The sequence below is a fragment of the Strigops habroptila genome, chromosome 7 (assembly GCF_004027225.2).
Source record: "Strigops habroptila isolate Jane chromosome 7, bStrHab1.2.pri, whole genome shotgun sequence".
Taxonomy (NCBI): Eukaryota; Metazoa; Chordata; class Aves; order Psittaciformes; family Psittacidae; genus Strigops; species Strigops habroptila.
Window position 1 is genome coordinate 5,703,228 of NC_044283.2, and position 22,663 is coordinate 5,725,890.

Genomic DNA, 22,663 nt, shown 5'->3' on the forward strand with positions numbered 1-22,663 from the left:
ACAAACAATGACATGAGTTTTCGTAACAGCACCTTTATGGGACACAAGGTTAGCTTTAGACAAGTGCCAGGTTACATGAACTGTCAGTCCTCTATATAAAGAAAGCAATCTCAGCTTCAGTCCATCTTGATAAAACTTGGAACACTCATTTATAGGCACAGTGCTCGGGCTATTTCCACAGTAAAAAAAGGGCTTTCCATTACAGTGCTGGGAGTGGTTAACAAGAAAGTTACCTTATTACATTCTTTTCCAGAGAATAGTAATTCTCCTCCATTATGTCCCAATGTTATTAGGAATTCAGAACATACAAGCAGTGCAATCCTAGTTAAAGAGGAACTGTAGGTAATGTAATCTAAAGACCAAATCATTTTCATCATTACAGACAATTGTAAATATATATTTGCAAGGGAAATTAGATTCATTTTGGGGAATAAAAATTCCATCTCTCCACACAACAAACAGAATTCATTGCCAGTAGAGGACTACACTGTGCAGGGCTCATCAGCCTTGAAAGGAAAGTCTGGACTTCAGGCATATCCAGCTACGTGGATCAACATCAACCCCTTCAGATCCAGCAGCTTTGGTTTAATGGACGGAAACTTTGGCCTGTTGTTCAAACAAACATAATTGCAAGCAACAAACAGGTAAGACTGGATTTTGTAAAAATAAAGCCAAGTGTGATACTTGCATAAAGTCAGTGCCTTGATCCTTAAAAGCATCTCTAGAAGTGACTTTACCTTAAAAACGGGCAGTGCTTAAGTTACAAAAGAGTATTTATGCTGATGGAAGAAATGGCTCTGCTTCAGAAATTCAAAAGATGAATCAGATTTAGTAGTAGATTTATTAATTTGCTGGGATTTACAATGAGGTGATAATGTCTGAAACCAAGGAGACATCAAAACAGGTTTAGCCAGGAGGTTTATGGCTTCCAAGTCAAATTCATTGACCAGTGTCAGTCATTTGGGCAACTGAAGATTAGCAGACAAAAAGTAAGCGGAGGCCAGGTGCTGCACTGATGTCTTGGAGACAGTATTCCAAAGTGTCTTCTCTTACAGCAATTTCCTTTTCTCAAACTCCTGCAAATAGCACACAGACATAACCAGTGGGGACAGAAAGAAAACACTTTTATCACTATTTCATTTTAAATTACTTTGTATTTATCTTAGATAATCTGATTTTAAGCATTAAAAAGCTTTGTATTAAGCATCTTTATACAAAATGCATAATGTGTTCAAGTTAGGGAAAGGAGAATAAGCCTTCTCCCACTTCATTTACAAACCAGCTATGAAAAACCAGTAGTGCTAGTCTGCAGTCAGTGAACTGCACTCAGATTGCAATGCTGTCAAGGAACCCTTTGTTCCCAGGCATAGCAAAACAGACTTGAGAAACACTCATTCTGTGTAAGAACTCCAGTAGAATCCTTACTGTAAAGGACTGAAGCCAGTGAAGTATCAAAGTAAGGATTTTCATTGTAGTAAAGGAAAAAACACACCAGAAGAAGGGAAGAATCCCACTTGCAGCCTGTGAAGATGCTGTACTATACAGTCAGCACAGGAAAAAAAGAAGTACCTGGCACAAGTGAAGTATACATTTCCTCTAGGTGTGAAGCAATGCCTTTCTTCTGATATGAATTAAGAAAAAAGCAAATAATCCTATTCCATACATAACTTTTTCAGCTGTACGCATTCAACCATAACTCTGACTTAGTACTAAAATAGAGAGACCTCTTTGCCAAGGCTCTCTGACCTCAAATACCCTGCTTTCAAAGAGTGTTTTCATATTCAGATTCTTCACACCCAGAAAACAGAATTCAACAAGTTGCTACACTTTAAAGCAAAACGTAATCTCTGTTTTGCTGTTGACTTTTCTATAAAGGCAATGCCACGTGGGCATATTATCTAAATAATAACTGCAGCTTGTTCAGTCAATAGAGTTCTTACGTTTAAGTTCAGAGCTGCAGAATATCTAGGTAAGAGATGCACTCCCAACTTGTATTCCCTCAAAAGCAGCTGGATGAATACATACACCAATTCCCAAGCAACGAACCTTGTAGATGGTGCTACCTAGCTGAGCAGGAGACATACTGACAACAACACCAGCACTCTGAAGAGCTGCTATCTTCTCTTTAGCTCCACCTTTTCCCCCAGCAATGATTGCTCCAGCATGACCCATCCGCCTGCCTGGAGGAGCAGTCAGACCAGCTATGAATGACACTACAGGCTTGGCATTCGGACCCTGTGAAGAAAGAAAAGATCCTGTTACATGGGGGAGCAATTCCAGATGGCAGGTTTATTTATTTATTTTAAATATAAACTAGCCAGGCAAAGATATTAAACAGCTAGAAACCTCAGACAACATGGAACCAGGAGTCTGAGGAGTGTGGAATGCTTTCTCTCCTGATAATCATCATAAACCAGAGACAACCAGAAACTTTAAAACATGTTTCTTACAGAGCCATGTAGATTACAAAAACCAGAATGTTTAGGTTAGATATAAGGAAGAAGCTCTTTACTGTGAGGGTGGTGAGGCACTGGAATGGGTTGCCCAGGAAGTTGTGAATGCTCCATCCCTGGCAGTGTTCAAAGCCAGGTTGGATGGAGTCTTGGGTGACGTGGTTTAGTGCGAGGTGCCCCTGCCCATGGCAGGGGGGTTGGAACTAGATGATCTTAAGGTCCCTTCCAACTCAAACCTATGATTCTATGTTCACTACTAATAACATTACAGGACTAAAAATTTAAAGATGACATTGCTCTCCAGTTAGATGTCATCTGGACAAAGCTCCTCATTTCAACTCTTTCTCTTTAATAAAGGTATGACTAAAGAAGTGGTAAATGCTCCATCCCTGGCAGTGTTCAAGGCCAAGTTGGACAGAGCCTTGGGTGACATGGCATCCGTGCCCATGGCAGGGGGTTGGAACTAGGTGATCTTAAGGTCCTTTCCAACCCAAACCATTGTATGATTCTATGACTGTTTGATTTCTTTGTAAATAGAAATGAGAGATTGAACTGAGTTTTCCCTAACATGGCAAAAGAAGTTGGCTAACTACCAAGGTGTCTGGAAGCAAGTTGTTTAAGACTTACAGAGTTATTTTCTTTCAAAAAGGCTGCTGCATCTTCTTCAGCGTTTCCTCCAATTTCCCCAATCAGTATGATCCCCTCAGTATGAGGATCCTTCAGGAAGACATCAAGGCAGTCAATAAAATTAGTTCCATTGAAGGGATCACCTCCAATCCCTGAAAAAGAATTAAAACAACAAAAAAAACCCCTAACTGAAGACAATGATGCTGCATTTACAATAAAAGCTTCAAATAAATTTCAGTATGAAGAGTATTCCCAAAGGCTCATAAAAGGGGCAGCTCTGATGGATTTTCCCAAGTCAGAGTATGCCCAATTCCTGCTCCAAATATCTCCCCCCACAGTTTACAGAAAGCTTTGGTATCTGAGTAACCACCATTCAAACCATATGCAAAATATGATGCCTTATACAGAGGCTCTGTATAAGACACAGCAGGACCAACAGCCCAGCTGTAGAATTTTGCTGTAAGAAAACTGAATTTACTTAATATACCCAATTAAATGACTCGGAATACCCTATCCCTTTATAATATCAAACCTCTTTGGAAAACCTGTTTCCAAATTGACATTATGTTTGCTGGCAGTTCTCTGTTCAAAGCTCTCGTTTTAGGCTTCTATTAATCTGATGCAGAAATGGTAATAGAGAAGGGTTATACCCTTCACAGCACATAGGGATCTCAGTTCTCAAGATAACTGCCATTCAGCAATTTCTATACTCGCAAAAAGACATTACTTTAGAGTTCTTTTTGTAAAGAAAAAGCAGATTAGTGTAGGTGCAACAGGCTGAGGAAACCTACCAACGCAGAAAGACTGCCCCAATCCGACTTGCGTTGTCTGATGAACAGCTTCGTATGTCAGGGTTCCAGATCTTGACACAATACCTTCAGGAAAGAAAAGGAGATAAACTTAACACTAACATAGCAAAGTGCATGATTAGAGGCAGTTGGTCTTATATTCATGAAAATCACGTTAATAAGCTGAACATGAGATGCTAGGTTTTCCAGCTATCCTTGCCAGAGCATGAAAACTCTATATAAGATTGTCTGTACTATTTCTTGGTTGGCATTTTGGACAGTTAATTGTCCACAGACTAAACCTACAAACAAAACAGAAGAATATACATCTTGTCTTGTATGCAAATAGCTCATGCACTGAACTGGAAACAGAATTGCAGCCCAACAGTTAATAATCCTGGCTTAATCCCATCTCCTGTGTCTCCAGGCACACAAGAGATCCTCCAGAACAGAAATACGCTGTACAATGCAAGTCACCACTATTAAGGTATATGTTGCTGCAGCTCACTGCTCTACAATACACATTCAGCATTTCCATTACAGTCTTACAAGAGACCATAACCCCAGTTTTAAATTCAGGGTGGAAGGTAATACACAGCCTAAATCAGGGGCAAAATATTTGCATGGGGTTTTGTTCATTTTTCCAAGACTTCTGTTAATACTACAACAGGGAAAACAGAAAAAACATCATCTCCAATCTACTTCAAGCCATCTAAGAAGGAATATAATAAGTATATTGCATGATGTCCACTCAGATGTCCACTAGCAAAGGGTTTTTTCCTTGCTATGTTTGCAAAGAGCTTCCTGTTTACTATCAAGATCAGATTGCCTCAGAGAAGCTACAGATAAAGGTCCAAAGACTATTTTTATCGCTTGCATTCCAAAATTAACAAATGATTCTTGGACACCTCCCAGTAATAGAAAGCTGGAGAGCACATCACTAAGGGTCGTAGTGTTACACAAGGCTGGGAGGATGGGAAAGTTACATATTTATTCCTTGGTCCTTAGATCACCATTGAAAACATTTCAAGCATTAGTGGGAGCAACTGGATTCAGGATTTCACATTTTCTTTCACACTTGATGTGCCTCACATTCAGATTCTAGTATCCTGTGACTACAAGGCATCTCTTATAGATACTGAGATAATCTGAACAGAACTTTGATTCAGAAGGAAGCCCAGGGCAACATCAGTTAATGTTACCTTTTGCAGTCATAGAGCAATGTCTTGATAGTATCTATAAAGGGTGTAACTGCAGTCACCTGATTTTCCAGTTCCAGGTTTATAGGTACTTCTGAAAGCTGAAGGTGTAACACAAGTGTTAACGCATCCTACAGCGTACACCAGGTACAGCTTATTCTCATGTCAGAAGTGGTTAAGTAGCAGTGATAGTTTGTTGTGTTAGAAAAACTGCACTGAGTTCACATAGTTCAAGAGCACTGAACAGGTTATCTCACAGGAAATACACTTTTCATCCAAAAAATGGTAATGTTGGAAATGGTACTGTGCTTGATTTAACCTGGTTACCTTGTTGACAGACAGCAGCAGTGCATGCTGTCTACAATGATGTTTCCGAAGCTCTATTTAAGTACAAAAACCTATTTTGGAAGAATTTTCTTTATAGCTCCTCAAATAAGGAATTATTTTTAAAATAATCAAGTTGTTATTCCTACAGTTTAGAACAAGGAAGCAACAGAAGCCAGGGCAAGAGACTTGCATGCAACAGGGTGCGTAACTAACATATGATTATGAACCAGTCACTGCCTTTCTGACCTTAATACCACTGTCTGAGAAACAGGTACATTTGTCACTCCCTCTCATCACGGTATAGTTGTCCAAATTATCATGTTATTAACTTGCCTGTAATCTCTTCTTTCTGCTACAATACTGAGCTCACTATAGGTGTAGGATCCTAGTCCTTAGAAGCCAAGCTTTTGGAAGGAACAGCATTGGAGAGCTCTCAAATCCCAAGGATAAATGGAAGTATCCTCAAAGAGTAGTGTTAAGAAAACTAAGTCAATCACATTACCTAAGGAAACTCTCAATTGCTTTGCCTCTACCATCAGTACTCAGTGCCTGCAATGACCGACTGAATGATTTTTAGGCCTTCAGGATTGATAATGGCAAAGTTCACTTACAAACTGAAAGACAGACAAGCTGTGATACAGTGTGTGAATCATCTTCAGGGCAGGACGTAACTAGCCTCATGAGTAAGAACACTAAAGCACCAAACTTTAGTTTTAGATGATGCATAAATATTCAAAAACTCACCAATTCTTCCCTTCTTGTGAATGTGACCAGGCATGATACCAATTTTACATTCTCCAGGCTAAGGAAAGAGTGGGAGAAGTCAGATGGAACACTCAAACCATCACTAAGAATGGTTCAGCCTTGGAGTAAATCCAGAAGTCACTTACATTGATGACTCCAGGGCAGTTGGGGCCCACTAGCCGAGTCTTATTCTGCCGAAGCAGTCTGTGTTTAACCCGAACCATATCCTGCTGGGGAATACCTTCAGTAATGCAAACAACTAAGGACATTTCTGCATCGATTGCTTCATTGATCGCAGCAGCAGCAAACGGAGGAGGTACATATATAACAGTGGCAGAAGCACCGGTTTGTTCTTTGGCCTACAATGGACATAATAAAAAAGGTATTAAGTATTTAGTGGGGCTGAAGAGAACGTGACAACTAGTTATTTAAAATACATCCATTCACAGGCATAAATTAAGTAAATTGTTCTGGATTAACTTACTGTAATCAAGGCAAGTGTTAAATTCACTGAAAATGGGACACAGCACAACAAGGGAACTGAGAACTAACCACTGGCTGGAAAGGATCTGCCCCATTCATAGACCCATAGAATGGTTTGGGTTGGAAGGGACCTTAAAGCTCATCCAGTTCCAATCCCCTGCCACGGACAGGGACACCTTCCACTAGAGCTGGTTGCTCCAAGCTCCTGTGTCCAAGCTGGCCTTGAACACTGCCAGTGCCTCGCCACCCTCATAGTGAAGAGCTTCTTCCTAATACCTAATCTAAACCTAACCTCTTTCAGTTTAAAGCCAATCCCCCTTGTCCTACCCCTACGTGCCCTGGTGAAAAGTCCCTCTCCAGATTTCTTGTTGGCTCCTTTAGGTACTGGAAGCTGCTCTAAGGTCTCTCTGGAGCCTTTAGTTCTCCAGGCTAAACAAGCCCAGCTCTCTCAATCTGTTTTCACAGTCTTAGATAACAGTTTGCTAAAAATTCATCATACACACCAAAATCAATGATAAACTAGTTGCATGCTTAAAGTAAGTGTATACAGACTCTGTGAACTTCACAGTGGAAGCCAAACTTATGGCTGACCACACCAAATGCTCCCACTTTTAAAAGGCTTCTATTTCACTCCTTGCACAGTGACATCCATGGCTTAAACGTCTGTCTCTTCAGTGTGAGCAATGAAATAAGGAGCCCTCCAGCAGCACTAAATTGGCTGCCCTCCAGTCACTGCTGCAACTTACCTCCTTCACAGAATTAAACACAGGCAGACCCAGATGAGTTTTCCCCCCTTTCCCTGGAGAAATTCCTCCAACTAGATTGGTGCCATAGTCCAACGCCTGCTGGCTGTGAAAGGTGCCCTGTGAGAGAGAAAATAAGTAAAGTTAAAAGGCATGTAATAGCATATAAAACGAACCAAAAGCAGTGGATGTTATCTATAATTCTGGCACTTAAATTTACAACCAGAAGGGAAGCTTTCACTATATATATATACATATATATATATATATACACACACACAAACCATCACCTATTTTGAAGAGTGCATCATGTTTTAAACGTGTTCAGAATATCTATGCTTTTTCTTTTAAATCAGAGCACTGCAGTTGCACACTAAAGGATGTTTTGTTACGTGTTGCTAATACACCTGCAGACATAGCAGCCACATTTTATTTTCCATATCAAGTCTGGCAGATGACAAATACTATAATGAAGTAGAAGAAATTTGCATTCTCATCCACGACTAGCTGATAGTTTTAGTAAAAGCAGCCTTCTCCCCTTGCAAAGGTGTAAAAGAGGGGATGTGAGAAAATTATTAAGTATCTTGAAATAAAACCAGAAATTTAATTCACAAGCATTGACATTCAATGTTACTTGTGAAAGAGGCACTTCTAAAATGGTAAGGTTCTTGCAGGTTTCTGCAAAACTCCTTTTACAAAGAAACCTTTTCAGGTGGATACAATAAAAAGGCTGAAGACCAGAAGGAAGAACAAGAAACAAATATAATAGAGATGACTCAAAAACAAGTTTTAAGCTTGTGCACAAGTGAAAAAATTGCTAATATGATTGAATATGGGGAGAGGGGGGAAATCTATTTGGACCAGAGAAAGGAAACTACAGTGCTGAAGGGACCTTCCTGATCATGAAGTCCAGCTTCCCATCAACACAGTCAAAGCCAGAATACAATCCCTTTTATGTTATTACATTTTCCAGTCAACTAACTTTCTGAACTGAAAGGATGATATAAGAAATCCTTCATATCCATACCTGTTTGCCTGTAAAACCCTGACAGATAACCTTTGTATTTTTGTTAACATACAGGTTTTTCCTCGATGCCGTGTAGGAGCAGTGTCGTACGCCATTCTGTTGCACTAGAGAGAAAAAAGAGAGTACAAACCATTAATCCACTGCTTTGTTAGTCAAAATCATCCTGCAGAATAAGTGCATATATATTAATGCTTATATTAAAAGATTAATTGGTCCAGCAGCTCACATTTTGAAAAGCAGCTCTGAAAGCTGCATTCAGTGCTTGTCGTTAAACAGTTTACTCTATCAGTGTGATATATCAGTTTGCTAGGAACCATAGACTGCTTTGGGTTGGAAGGGACCTTAAAGCTCATCCAGTTCCAACCCCCTGCCACGGGCAGGGACACCTTCCACTAGAGCAGGTTGCTCCAAGCCCCTGTGTCCAACCTGGCCTTGAACACTGCCAGGGATGGGGCAGCCACAGCTTCTCTGGGCACCCTGTGCCAGCGCCTCACTGCTCTCATAGCAATGAATTGTTTTCCTAATCAGGCTAGGTATTTCTCATGGCGAGTACTTACTATCGGAATTCATCAGGACAAGCAACAGACAGAAACAACATCTTAACCATTATTTTCATTTGCAAATGACCATGTCTCTGCCCTCTAAGAAACTCTGCCAAGTGACAAAGCAGAACTAAAATCCCCATATCCCAGAGGCTGCTACAACATAGGTACCATGTTATACCTCCCGCGAGTGTGGCACAGTCCATATCAGACAGTGAGAGGATACTGAAGAGGTTGAGCATTCCCCAGCACAGGTGAAGCCTAATGCCAAGCAAGACATCCAGCAGGAGACCTCTTTCCAATGGATGCCTAGCCACAGGAGCCTGAGCATCACTTGGGCTTGTGCAGAAAGAGTTCACCAGAATGCTCCTCTAGAATGATTTTCAATGTAGTTCTTACAACTCTGATACTAAAATACAACTACAACTACAGAAAAACAACACAGTGCATGCTGGTATCAAAAAGACAAGGAGAATGACTGCATCTCTGCTGAAGGGAAAGATGTGTTGACATCAAGTGATTAAAAAAGAAATGCACAGAATGTTACCAAAGCTTGAGATGACGAGGAAAAAGGTCTTCTGGTACAAAAAAGGATGCACACATTGCCTATATTCATGGCCAGATGCTTTTTCAAATACCAGAGTTTTGAGGGGATCAGAATTGATTTACTCCCTGCAAGTGTTTTAGATAAAAACTGTGGTTTGTGCTTAGAGTGAACATGGGAGGGTCCAATCCTAATACAGAAACTGACACCAGAGTGTTACTTTATACCTCTTCAGCTCATTTAAAACATTACCAATTCAGATTTGAGGAAGTAAAAAGTGAAGTTGAAATACAAATAAGAGATTCTGAATCATGTTCCCTGGACTGTTCCACATACTTACAAAGGAGGGATTTTTTGTCTTTTTCTATTTATAAACATCTTGTAATAACACAATTTCTATGGAGTAATAAAAGAACTGCAGAAAATTTAAGATCCGTGTATATACACTTCTACCACGGAGCTATGTAGGGCTCATCCACAAGTACTTTTGCCAACCAAATTTTAGTGATACGCTGCTTTTATGCTTTAATTCCATTCCAAAAGAGTGAGAAGGAAAACAAACCATGCCAGAAGCAGCCTACAGACAACAGTGCTATTGTTAAATCTAAAGTCCTTACTCTGTTCTTAAGAAGCTCTGACAGAAACACAGGGCTTCAACTCCAACCACTTCCTGCTGTTCTCTGAGGAGCTGTGGCAGCACCTCATCTTCAGACCAACATAAAGGGAAACCCAGCTAGGTTTTAAGGAGAAATGTACAGACTAGCACGCAGTAAACTTGTAAGAAAAGTGGTGAAAGGGCATGTCAGCTTGCTGACCTGCACGGTTTTAACCTAAATCACATCTTCACCCAAGAAGAAATAGAAGGCAGTAACGGATAAAACACGTCTGAAGGTAAGATTTAATGAATAGGGTTATGAGGTTGGCTGTGCCACAGTAAAGTCTTGCTACAGCTACAGAAGATAGCACTGTATGGTCTTTGTACTTGGCCAACACCTTAGGTCTTTGTACTTGGCCTTCCTAGGCAAGGCTGCAGTGCCCTGTGCTGCAACACCAAGTCATTCAAACACACAACCGGCAAACAGCAGCCTGCTTCCAGCAAAGGAGACACAAATGAAGCAGGGAAACATCTGGGCTGCTGCTTAGGAGAGCAGGGCATAAGTCTACCTGATCCCAGCCATCCAGGCTACCTCTCCTGGGCATGAGACGTGACTAGGTGAAACCCAACCCTGAGGAAAGCAGAAGATGATCCCCTTTGCATGAGGTAGAGATGTGACCACATGAAACCCTGGGGAAAGCAGAGGATGATCCCCTTGAGAAGAAGCTGCTACAGCAATGACCTACCACTAGTAGTGCTTTGCAGAGAATGCTCTGGGCTGCCAGAATTGCATGTTGTGAAAGCCCTCTGATGTGCCTGCAAGGGTAAAGAACAAACAGGCAACACTAATTCAAATCTGTATTTTACACGTAGTGTCTGTGCTATACCTTTCTCTTTACCAGAAAAGTGATTCTACAGACCCAGTTCAGCTGTCCATTCCATATCTATTTTCAGTTATTTATAACCTTGCACTAAAATGTTTCTGAAAGCTCAAGTTTATCAATTCTCAGTTTTGAAAAGACTACAGAAATACATTTTTCAAGGATAAGAAGCTCTTGAGCATTTTCCAAGCTATCAAAGTACCAAAAAGAAAAAAAACACAGGCACTGATAACTAAAAGACAGCTTAAATTCTACAGAGATTTGTATGGATTTACTCTTGAAGATTGTATTTGCCTCTTATGTTACTGAAGAGTCTTGGTTCAGAGAAAATAAGAGCTGGTTCAAAAAAGCCTGGCTATAGGCTTGAGCTGTTTACTGTCTTGAGAGAGGCAGCTTAGCATGGAGACATGTCTGGGGAGCAATATATTTAAGATAGATATATATATATTTAAGATAAATATATATACATGCATATCAACTTGCATTTTCTGGCCTGGATGAGTGAATTTTGGGTTTTTTTAAACTGACAAGACACAACTGTGTATTTCTGTTCATAGTTCTTTCTGAAGCAGAAAAGTTTGCCCACTTACCAGCACAGCAGGGGCATCAGTCAAGAAGAAGTTCTACTCTATGTGGCACAAACAGCAAGTCCTGGGTACAAACAGCTGGCTATTTAAATAGTTAAGAGTGATATAAGATGAGAAGGAAACAGGTGGGAAATGGCACGCCTAAGTTCACAGCAGATAAGAGTCAGAAATAGAACCCAAGTTTCAGTTTCCAGCCAGGACCTTCATTCACCAGCTCGCACTGCTTCATGTCCAACACCCATTCAGGCAACTGCTTTTACTAGGATAAATCAGGGTGCCCAAGTGTAAAAGCCTGTTGCTATGAGAAGACAGGAGGGAAAAAAAAAGAAAAAACACCAAAAAAGAAGGAAAATAAGTTGTTGTTCTTCAGCCATGCACCCGTAAAAGCCAAAGTCACTGGCGATGCTATTTTAATGCACGCGTCTAAATGACAGCCCAAGTTACAAGGGTGCAGGCTCCAGATGAAGTCCTAGAGCATAAGTGCAAGTCCTACCAAACCCAAATTCTACCAAAAGCACAGTGGAAATGCTTTATTTTGTCAAATCAGAGTTCTGACATAACATTGCTGTGTCCAGCAAAGGCCTGTTATAGATCTTTAGCAAAAAGTATTAAAACAAGAAACTGGATCATCTTTTCCAGGCAATCCTTTCATTTCCTGTTCTGTTTTGCATAGTTTGTGGTTTTAAAAGAGTTCTACAAATAACCAGATGCATTTATTTTGGCTTTCCAGTACTTTAGCTTCTACGCAGCTAAAAAGAAATGTACTGTGGCAGGAACCTATTTTAGTTCATTGTACAGGACGACCAAGTAGTTGTGAAAAGTGCTCAAATACCAAAACTCTATTGTCCCAGGATAGATTTGAAAAGGAATAGCTAAATTTAGCAAAGCGATACGAGCCTGTATATCAAACATGTTGTTTTACAACAAAGAAACCTTACCAGAAACTAAAGGACAGACAGGCTGATGGTAGTTACGCATTCCCTGGCATTTCTAGGGAAGAAGGCCCTGGCAGAGCCCAGAACTCACCGCAGTCCAAACAGAAAAAGCACTTACATTTACTTCTAAAAGAAACCCCACAACCTGTAGCTTTGAGAAGGGCTTTAAGCTAACTTGTGTATTACAATTAACTAGCCTGAAAAATACCCTATTATTTACCATGAAGTCCAAACATGAATTTACATGTTCATAAGAAATCTGACCCATCTGCAAGTTATTTTAAAGCACTCATCGAATGTAAATAGCATTTACGCTGAGCTTTCAGGCAACCCTTGAGCAGCAACACCTCCCAAGCACAAATCTCATTTAAAGCACACAACCCAAGCTACCTTTTATAGAAACACAGAATAGTTCAGGTTGAAAAGGACCTTTAAAGGTCATCTAGTCCAACCCCCAGCTTATTTGGGCTGTGCAATACAGACGACAGTACAGATACTCAAGGCTAAATCTCTTCCTCACTAAAACTACACAGAGTTTAGTAGCTGTTATTTTCTTGCAAGATCTCCTAGGGCTATGGACAGGAATCCATCAAAGTGCCTCCCTCTTACTCACATTTATACCAGACCAAAACTAAAAAGTAAGTTTGGAAGCTGAGCTAGCATCTGAGGGTGCTCATAAATGAGCACTATAAAAGCAAGGGGAAAACAGCAGAGATTTCTTTCTATAAGGACCTGAGCGGATACCTACACTGCTACTTTTCAAAGTAACAAGTGAAATTCTTCCTCTGTTACTCCTTGAAATAGGAACTTGCAGATGAAGGAAAAGATTCCTTTTCACTTCTATTACCTGTGTAAGGAAAGCAGAAAGCCTTCGAAATCATACAGGCTCCAATACAAATGGGGAAACTGGAGGCCCTGGGGAAACCCAGGGAAGGATTGAGGTACAAAAAGCCCTACTTAAAGTGCCAAGAAGTCTTCTTTCCACACAAAGATTTTCCTCCCCTTCCCTTATTTTCCAATAGCTACAGACCTTCAGTTTATATCTGAGAAATCCTTTCAATATTTTGCACATGTTCAATATGCATTTTTCTGACCATCTCCTTTCTTCTTCCTCTGCCTACAAACACCATGGCCTGAAGAGGACACAACAGAAACAGTTCTGGGCAGCTTCTTACATTACAGAAGAGTACAGACATTTAAAAACAGTTTGGCAAAGACCAAAGTGCTGCAGGAAATGTCAGAGTTTAATGACAAGAAGCTTGATATTAACAAGAACATTCCACAAGGAGTTTCCCATCCTAGTTCTTTATTAGGTTTTAGTTGTCATTATCAGGCTGTGTGTTCACATGCACAGTTACCTTTGGATGATTCTCTCCCCAGAGCCATCTACAGAATTCAGCCTTAAAGATACAAGTTACTTTAGGAGAAGCTAATCCTGACTCATAAAGAAGTTTTCATGTTCTTGAGGGATTGCTCAGAATATCTTACTCTTTCGATTAAGAGGATTATGTGCTCAGAGGATTTCTAGGTATTGCTCCCAGCCTCTCTCTTCTCTCACCCTTCCCTTGCCAAATTCCTGTTAATTATGGAAACCCTTAGCTATGAACATGGCAGGAATTGAGAAATTTAATTAATCAGGCTGGAAAGGACAGATGCAATGACTATGCTACACCTACCACATTGAAACAAAACTAGGACTAATAGGAAATGGCATTCAGGAAAAAAAAAAAAAAGCTATCAGCCCTTTCAACATTCCTCTCTTTCCTAATCAAAAATCCCCACTCGTTGCACCTCTGCTATGAAGACAGGCTGAGAGCTGGGCTCGTTCAGCCTGGAGAAGAAAAGGCTCTGGGTAGACCTTACAACAGTTTTCCAATACCTAAAGGGGCTACAAGAAAGCTGGAGAGGGACTTTTCACAAGGGCCTGTGGGGACAGGACAAGGGGAATGGCTTTAACCTGCCAGAGGGGAGATTGAGATGAGCTCTGAGGCAGAAGCTCTTCCCTGTGAGGGTGCTGAGGCACTGGCACAGGGTGCCCAGAGAAGCTGTGGCTGCCCCATCCCTGGCAGTGTTCAAGGCCAGGTTGGACACAGGGGCTTGGAGCAACCTGCTCTAGTGGAAGGTGTCCCTGCCTATGGCAGGGGCTTGGAACTGGATGAACTTTAAGGTTCATTCCACCCCAAACCATCCTATGATTCTATTACGATGGACATCACTGGCTACAGGGGTCACAGGAGACACAATGGCATTTTGAAGAAAAGCTCTCTCCCAGATTTCTGAAGCTGAAACCAAGTGAAGCATCTCAGTGAAACTTGAGGAAACAAATGTGTTTTCTCAACACAAATTAACTATTTCTTGTAACCAACAGACTGGTTTTCCCCATGCATACCCCACCAAGAACAAGTGCAGCTAAAGGTTTGTGAGCTTTCCTCCCTCCACACTGCTGACAAAAAAACAACTAATGAATCCTTCAGGTTGGACTGTTATTTCTGCAGCAATTCTTTGCCAGGGTTATTCACATAATTTACTGTAATCTTTTAATCTACAAGCACTCCAAAGCCTTCTAACATGCTCTGAACATAAAATCCCTAATCCTGACTCTCCAAATCACAGTTAAGGTGCCCACAGACTTTTCAAAGCGTGGGATATAACAGCATGAGTCTTTCTTGACTCTCCATACACAGACAGTGCTCTGAGCTGACCTTTGAGCATGCACTTACCATTTACTGACATGCTTCATACCACGTTTTCACAACTTCCTGAGCTGAACCTTAGGGATATGGATCCTGCATGTTTCCTTCAGCATCAACAAAACCAGGTATTGCATCTCTTTTGCAAAAGAGCACGCTGGAAACTCATGATTTTAAATCACCAAGAGAAGCAGACGTTAAGTATTTGTTACTGCAGACAAATTTAAGTCCAAATTTAAGGTTTCAGCAACTTTTACCTTTCTGTAAAGAGTATCAAACTAAACAAAGGTTTCTAGTGAAGGACTATTTCATCTTGCAAGAGTTTCTCTAAAAGACTTCCTGAACTGTTGCAAACAGAACACTTCTTGAGCCACTTAGACCACTACTTCTCCTTTACACCCCCCCCCCCAAAATCATTTTAAGCACTCTTCCCTGAATACTGCTACTTGTAAAGGGAACAATGTGGGGTTTTAAACACATAAAACTGCAGCCAAGAGCAGCTTTGCTGGGAGTATAAATTAAGCTAAACTGGAAGTGCTACATTCCCATCTGTTCTCCTTCATCAGAGCCAATACTCATTGGACTCAGGGGAGCCAATTCAAAGAGCTGACCTGGCACAAATAAACAGTACAATAGAAAACACAGTTTCTGCTTCTGCCCATGGAGGGCAAGAGGTAGGAATGGATACCTGAGGGTAGGTGTGCCACAGGAACAACTCAGACCAGCTTAAAATGTTGTGGGATCACATTACTAGACCCTGACCTGCAACTACCACCACACTGGGACAAAAACCAACGTGTGCAGCAAAATGAGATAGGTTTAAGCTTGCCCATTCATCCTCAGCTGGAAGAACCACTTTTAATGCACCAGTCCCTCAGTTTAGATCCCAGTAAACTGCTCCTGTGCCTAGGCATACCCATACTGATTTCAGTAGAGGATGCAGCTTTAACTACACAAAAAAGCACACTGAAAAGGGAAAACAAAATAAAAAGGCATTTTAATGTTTATTGTGATCTTCAGAAAAACATATAAAAACTTTGAAATGTGAGTCTCAGACTGCTCGTCTTCACCACAATTAAAGGCATATAACCTTATTCTTGACAACAAAACTGACTTTACCAATGGGTGTTGCAATCACAGGACAATTTAGGGACCTCAAGAGGTCTCTAGCCCAAACCACAGCTCCAAGCGCCTACATCCAACTCCATGAGCTTCCTCTGCCCCTTGCGTTTAGCAGTTCCGGGGATACACCGGCGAGAACAACTCTTCCGGGTCCCCATCCCTGCGGTGACCACCCTCAACCCAAGAACTCTCCCTAACTCTTACACCCCGTTCTCCTCTCCCCTGTCCCTACTCCGAGAAGACCCTATCCCCGCCTTCCCGCTCTATCCGGCTCCGGATAACAGCACCCTGACCCCCTCCATAGCCCCATCGCCGGAGGGCACACAGCCCCGCCGGTCACCGAGACCGGGGCGCGCCGTTTGCCCGCGGGATCAAGGCGGAGCGCTCCCCTCCCCGGGTCACCTTGCCCCGCCGCAGGCCCGGCCCCTTCCCTTCGCCTCCAGGCCCCGACCCCGCCTCACCCCTCATGCCCCGCGGCCTACAGCGGCGGGGCGGCCCGGGGATGGAGGAAGGGGAGCAGGCCGCGGCGGAGCGCGGTTGCCAGGCAGCGCGGAGGGCCCCGCGGGTCGACGCTCGGGCGGTGGTGCCGGCGGGTCGGTACTCACGGCGGAGGAAGCGGCCCAGCAGGCGGGCGGCGGCGCGGCTGCAGTGAGACATCGTCCCCTTCGGCAATGACACCGGCCCGGCGGAGCGCGGCGCCTGAGCACTTGCCCACCCCGGCGCGGCGCGGCGCCGGGCAGCCCTGCGAGCGGATTGGCTCATCGCAGAGGCCCCATTAGTAAGAGCCAATCAGAAGTGAGGCGATGAGGCGGGAGTGCGAGGGGATGCGCGGTGCATTGTGGGTGTTGTAGTCCGAGGCGTGAGGTGATGGCGGGCGGTGTCACGGTGACAGCGGCTCCGACAGCTCCCAAAGGGCTAAACTCAGCCCAACAACAGCTTTTGATGGCTGTGCTGTGCCTGCCCGTGACAAGCCGCCCTGGTATGCGGATACATTGGCAGTAAACGTGAGGAGAAGCGTTCCAAACAAGCCACAGGGGGTGCAGCTGGGGAGGCTTCATGTAAATGTCACTAATAGTCAATTTTGGTATCTTCTAATTGAGTAAATGATATATAAACGCATACAAGTTAATTGGTCGAGCCAAGTGAAATATTTTACCTCAAAGAGGGGAGATTGAGATGAGCTCTTCGGAGGAAATTCTTTACTGTGTGAGGGTGGTGAGGCGCTGGCACAGGGTGCCCAGAGAAGCTGTGGCTGCCCCATCCCTGGCAGTGTTCAAGGCCAGGTCGGGCACAGGGGCTTGGAGCAACCTGCTCTAGTGGCGGGTGTCCCTGCCCATGGCAGGGGGTTGGAACTGGATGAGCCTTAAGCTCCCTTCAACCCAAACCAATCTGGGATTGCTGTGACCTCATTTGATAGTGATTTGTTTGAAGCACAGTAGAAAGAGAGCAAAAACCCCGTCCTGACCATGCCAAGCAAGTGCTGCAAGACATAAGGATACAGCCGTGGTCCTGGGAAGAGCCATGCAGCTGTAATGGGCAGCCCGATAAGAGACAGCCCTGAGCACACACTGCTTCATTGGGGTTAAGTAGTGTGAGATTAAATTGCTTTTAAAAAATGAAAGAGAACTGACAATCCTCTTTGTCATTCACCATGGACAGTTCACTTACCTGGGGCAGGAAAAGGAGTGTATTCTAATAAATCAAACAGCACAGTTCTGAAACAATAATTAGTGTTTTCTTTCCTCCCTACAGAGATTCTTGACAGCAGCGTTTTCGTTCTGCTAAACTTCAGGGGATGTATATTCTGGAAGAGAATGTGGTTAATGAACCACATGACAAGGACTTTAAACAAACATTCACAAGAAGAGCATGTGTCAGGGACAATGATTACAGGAGAGGCCTCTCCAGAGCAAACAGAGGATATATGTGTATGTGGGACTTGTAGGAAAGGTAGAAAAATCAGGGAAAGCTGTGAAATCAACTAATTTATTGCAAAATAAAGTTATTTCAGCCATGAATAAATTCTCCTCAGATCAGTGTCACAAAAAAACACTCAATGAGGCTTGCCACAGGGGGTTTTAAGATGCTTTAACTTACACACATGAGCTTCAGACACAGGTCAGTTCATCACCTGCGCAAACAACACATGCATGTGTATCTGTGGGCATAGATGGGGCAGGGGGGGCAGGAAGAGTCAAAGTATTCCTTCAGGACGAACTAAACGTGCAAAGTCTTACTCTGATTTCATCCTGATTAATTTGTTCGCTTCATGTCCATAAACCAGAGTCCAGAATGAGGCCGTAATAAATAAATGAAGCATCCAAATGTTCAGCTTCTTATGAGGTATAGGTAGGTAAAGGAGGACAAATACACTGATTTTATAAGGAACCCACTCGCTACTTAAGGATTTATACCTGAATCTAGTTCCAAATCATGTTTTCCTTGCCTTGAGGCTTTCACTAAGACTCTTGTGGGGATTAGAGAATTTGACACCATTCTGTTACTCTGTATACAAGAAGACTTTGCTTTTAATAGTTTCTCAGCAAAACTCTGTTTTTAGGAAGGGGAGAGGAAGAAGCTGATGTAGAAAATAACACACAAAAGGAATGAGTGAGCCTGGGTAACAGAAAACCAAAGGGAACAGTAAGAACCCCAACTGTTTCTAAGTGAACCCCATCACTTCAGTTCATAGGTGGCAGTGACAGGCAGGACTGTCCCATTGCCGTGGGTCAGACTGAGAGTCCCAGTCTTGTCAACAGGGAGATCTGGAGCTTTTGACCCCAGCTAAGTCACACAGTGGGTTATTCTTCCTCTCCTTTTTATATTGAGCTGTAATATAAAGAAGTCCATCTGTTGGATATCAGTTGCACATAAAATAACTCAGGCATGAAGTCAAACAGCATGACAAAAGAAGGACAACTGCAATTCTTTAGTGGTTTTAGAAGGATCATGTAAGATGAGGGTTTGGGTTGTTGGTTTGTTTGAGTTTGTTGGGGTTTTTTATATCTCAGTAGCAGAAACATCTCTTCAGTGATTTGCATTCAAAAATGCATATAGAGGCTTTTGAATCTTAATATTGATACAAGTCATTATCACTCAAACAGTAGAAGTTTCAGGGTATGGAAACAAGCTGTACAATATATAATTGGCCAGACATCCATGGAACTGAGAAAAAATAAACCTGATTTCAGTTGGTTTAAGATTTGGAAGGTGTCCCTGCCCATGGCAGGGGGTTGGAACTGGATGATCTTTAACGTCCCTTCCAACCCAAACCATTCTATGATTTCAAGATTTAATGCAGTGGGTTGGTTCCTGTCAGGGAACACTCTGTCTCACCAACATTATTTTAACTGATTTAATTAACTGCCTAGAAAGAAACCATTCAGCCCAGGACGAAGCAATACAGCAATTAACAACACTCAGGTAGCAATGGCAGGCTGCCTTCCAAAGTTCAGGGCAGACCCAGTTCTAGTGGGGTGGCGAAAGGATTAAGAAAGATTTGGGGATTTAATCTAAGAACTAATTCCAACCATTGCAGAAAGCCCAAAGGGCGGATCAGGGGTGGGGTCATTTCCTGGTGCATTTTTTTAAGCAAGCAATTTCATTTTAAGAGCAACACAGATCCTGGAGCTGAACAATTGCACACACCCAGGGACAAACTGAACTCTAGGGAAAACATTTCTCTTGCTTTCTTACTCATAGTTGGGTTTTAATCCTGTTTGAAAGCAGTCCTTCCTGATACTAAACACAGGGCTTTCTGCTTAGTATTCCTCTGCAGAGGACACGACCTTCTGCTAGTAGCAAGCCCAAAGGAACCTCATGTTGATGTTTACCTACCCATAAGCTCCTGCCACATAAGACAAAACCACTCTGCTAACATTTTTCCTTGTTTAGATGAAAGAGATTCACTGCATACACAAAATGCAACTTCTCTTGGTACTGCCTTAAAACTAATGGTAAAACTTTTCTTGTTCTAGATAGTGGCCGGGCAGTGGAGAGACCTGAGTGGTGCTCAGTGGGCTGCACGCTTCCTCATCACTGAAATCACTCAATCTGGTTTCTTCTCCATAAATCATTGCTTCATCATCACCCAAAAAGCGTAATGCAGATAAATCACCAAGCCCTGAAATATCTGCATTTAATAGCACTAAGAGCAGCAAAACCCACTTCAGACATTCAGGATTTTCAGGGTGTCTTGTTTACACCCCAGAGTTCAGGTTTGATAAATAGAATAAAACCTGAGTGTGCTCTAGGCACTGGCACTTGGCAACAGCAAGATAAAGTTGTCACCTTCACCAACACACAGTGTCTCCCCATGAGGGCTTGGTGGATACAGCAAGTGTCCTCCAGACATACCCACCATGGGCTGCTTCCATGCTTCTAAGCTGTTGTTGCCACCAGTGGAGATTGTTCAGCACTGGGAGGGCTCGAAGAGAGCAATTCAACCCCCTCCTTGCAGCAGAGGAACTGCTCCCTTGTCTCTGCTGATTGCACGATGAGGTTTCCATTGGCACAAGGAGAGCTGGGACAGCACACACGTACACACGATGACTTGAAGTTATCTTCCTCTAAATACTTCTCCCCCTTTGCTGTGTGATCTGAAGCAAGTACAGCTCTGTCACACATGAGGAGCTTATTGGAGCTCACTCGTATTCAGTAGATTTTGGCAGAAATGCTTCAGCAACTCCAGGTCTTAAGGAAAAGCTTGACATGTGATGGGGTTTTGTTGCAGCTCAGTGAGCTGCCGCACACATCCCACTGCCTTTCTGCTGCCTGCAGACGGGGCAGCCAAGCACAACAGTCTGGTTTATTGAAAACAAAGGAGTCAGACCTGGGGCTGCCCCACAGTGCTGGGAAACGTTCATGTCTCCGAGACCTGCTCTTCCAGATGCCCAGGTTGCCCTGCAGCTCATGAGCAATGGAGCAGAGCTGAACGTGGGATGGGTTCAGGGCAAATTCTGCTCTCAACAACCCTGCGTGGGGTTCTCTGATGTTGGAGCAGGATACAGGATCCTGCAGAGCCTCAGCCATCCAGGAAGAAGTGGGAACAAAATGGGGTGTAGGTTCCTTGAAATGCATGTGCCAGCAAAGCCTGTCCTCATGGCTTGAAAACCTGTTGTAAGGACTTGAGTCTGGCTGTTAATTCTCTGCCCTGAAAGAGGTTTCCACTCAATAACAGTGAATCCCTGTGTGAGAAATAAACTCAACTCCCCTTCCCTGGAGGCCATGCTGGTTTTTAAGGCTTCAGGATTTTGGGGTGCAGCTCAGCATAAGCTAAGCTGAAAGCTGATGCAACCCTGACGTCCAAGGGCCAGAGCTGCAGTGGTGGAAATGGACACCTCCCCTTGGACCCCAGCAGCCCTGAAGCACTTTGGTTCCTCAGTGCCTGAGTCATTAGACATGGAGCAATTCTAATCTTTTATCTCCATTAGGTTTAAGAAAGCCATACTTCTGAAAATTAGCGTCATAGAATCATAGAATCAAGGAATGGTTTGGGTTGGAAGGGACCTTAAAGCTCATCCAGTTCCAACCCCCTGCCATGGGCAGGGACACCTTCCACTAGAGCAGGTTGCTCCAAGCCCCTGTGTCCAACCTGGCCTTGAACGCTGCCAGGGATGGGGCAGCCACAGCTTCTCTGGGCACCCTGTGCCAGCGCCTCAGCACCCTCACAGGGAAGAGCTTCTGCCTCAGAGCTCATCTCAGTCTCCCCTCTGGCAGGTTAAAGCCATTCCCCTTGCCCTGTCCCTACAGGCCCTTGTCCAAAGCCCCTCTCCAGGTTTCTTGTTGGCCCCTTTAGGCTTTTGTTTTCTCAGAAAACAAGAATGATAAGGAGTGGGAACAACCCCCCTCTGTGCACCCAAAAGCCAAATCAAAGAAGAAAGTCTCAACCTACTTATATCTAGCACAGCCTGTAACAGATCAGGTCTGGTCCTGTGTCCCCAGAGGTCACAACACACAGAGGACAAGCTCCTTCACCACGCAAAGCAGCAGACCCAGCTCCTTCCATCTTCTGTTGTTTCCCCATCCTCTTCATCATTTGCTATTTCATGGGGAAATCACTACGACAACTATAGGAGGACCACTTGGGCTGCGCTGTGTTGTCCTGGAGCGGGAACTGGTGGCTTTTATTAGCCCTAGCTGAAAAACCAATCCCTCTAGCCATCTTGTGGGGATATTCCCTTGGTTTCAATGATGTTCACCTACTTCCCCTGAGGACACACATAAAACAGCACAAAGGAAAGCTCAGTTGCAACTCTTATTTAATTCTCAATATATCTTGAAGCCTTAAGAAATGCTGAACTGACATGTTACACCTTCCTACTATCTGTCATTGGATTCCATCAGATCATTTGCAGTAGTTGGGCAGGTCACCTGC

General features: G+C 43.1%; 1 protein-coding gene and 1 long non-coding RNA gene across 2 annotated transcripts; one reads left to right on the plus strand and one right to left on the minus strand.

Moving 5' to 3' along the window:
- Window positions 1-17: 17 nt before the first annotated feature.
- On the minus strand, window positions 18-17,019 carry SUCLG1 (succinate-CoA ligase GDP/ADP-forming subunit alpha). Its single transcript, XM_030491788.2, has 9 exons — window positions 16,893-17,019; window positions 8,392-8,495; window positions 7,368-7,484; window positions 6,285-6,497; window positions 6,139-6,196; window positions 3,872-3,955; window positions 3,081-3,232; window positions 2,047-2,235; window positions 18-1,076 (listed from the first exon to the last, which is right to left on the minus strand). Exons 1-9 carry the CDS (start codon window positions 16,942-16,944, stop codon window positions 1,050-1,052), a joined length of 996 nt encoding a protein of 331 aa, XP_030347648.1. The 5' UTR covers window positions 16,945-17,019; the 3' UTR covers window positions 18-1,049.
- LOC115610371 lies at window positions 16,150-18,305 on the plus strand. Its single transcript, XR_003992198.1, has 2 exons — window positions 16,150-17,065; window positions 18,040-18,305. It is a non-coding gene; the product is annotated as an uncharacterized LOC115610371 (long non-coding RNA).
- The last annotated feature ends 4,358 nt before the right edge of the window (window positions 18,306-22,663 follow it).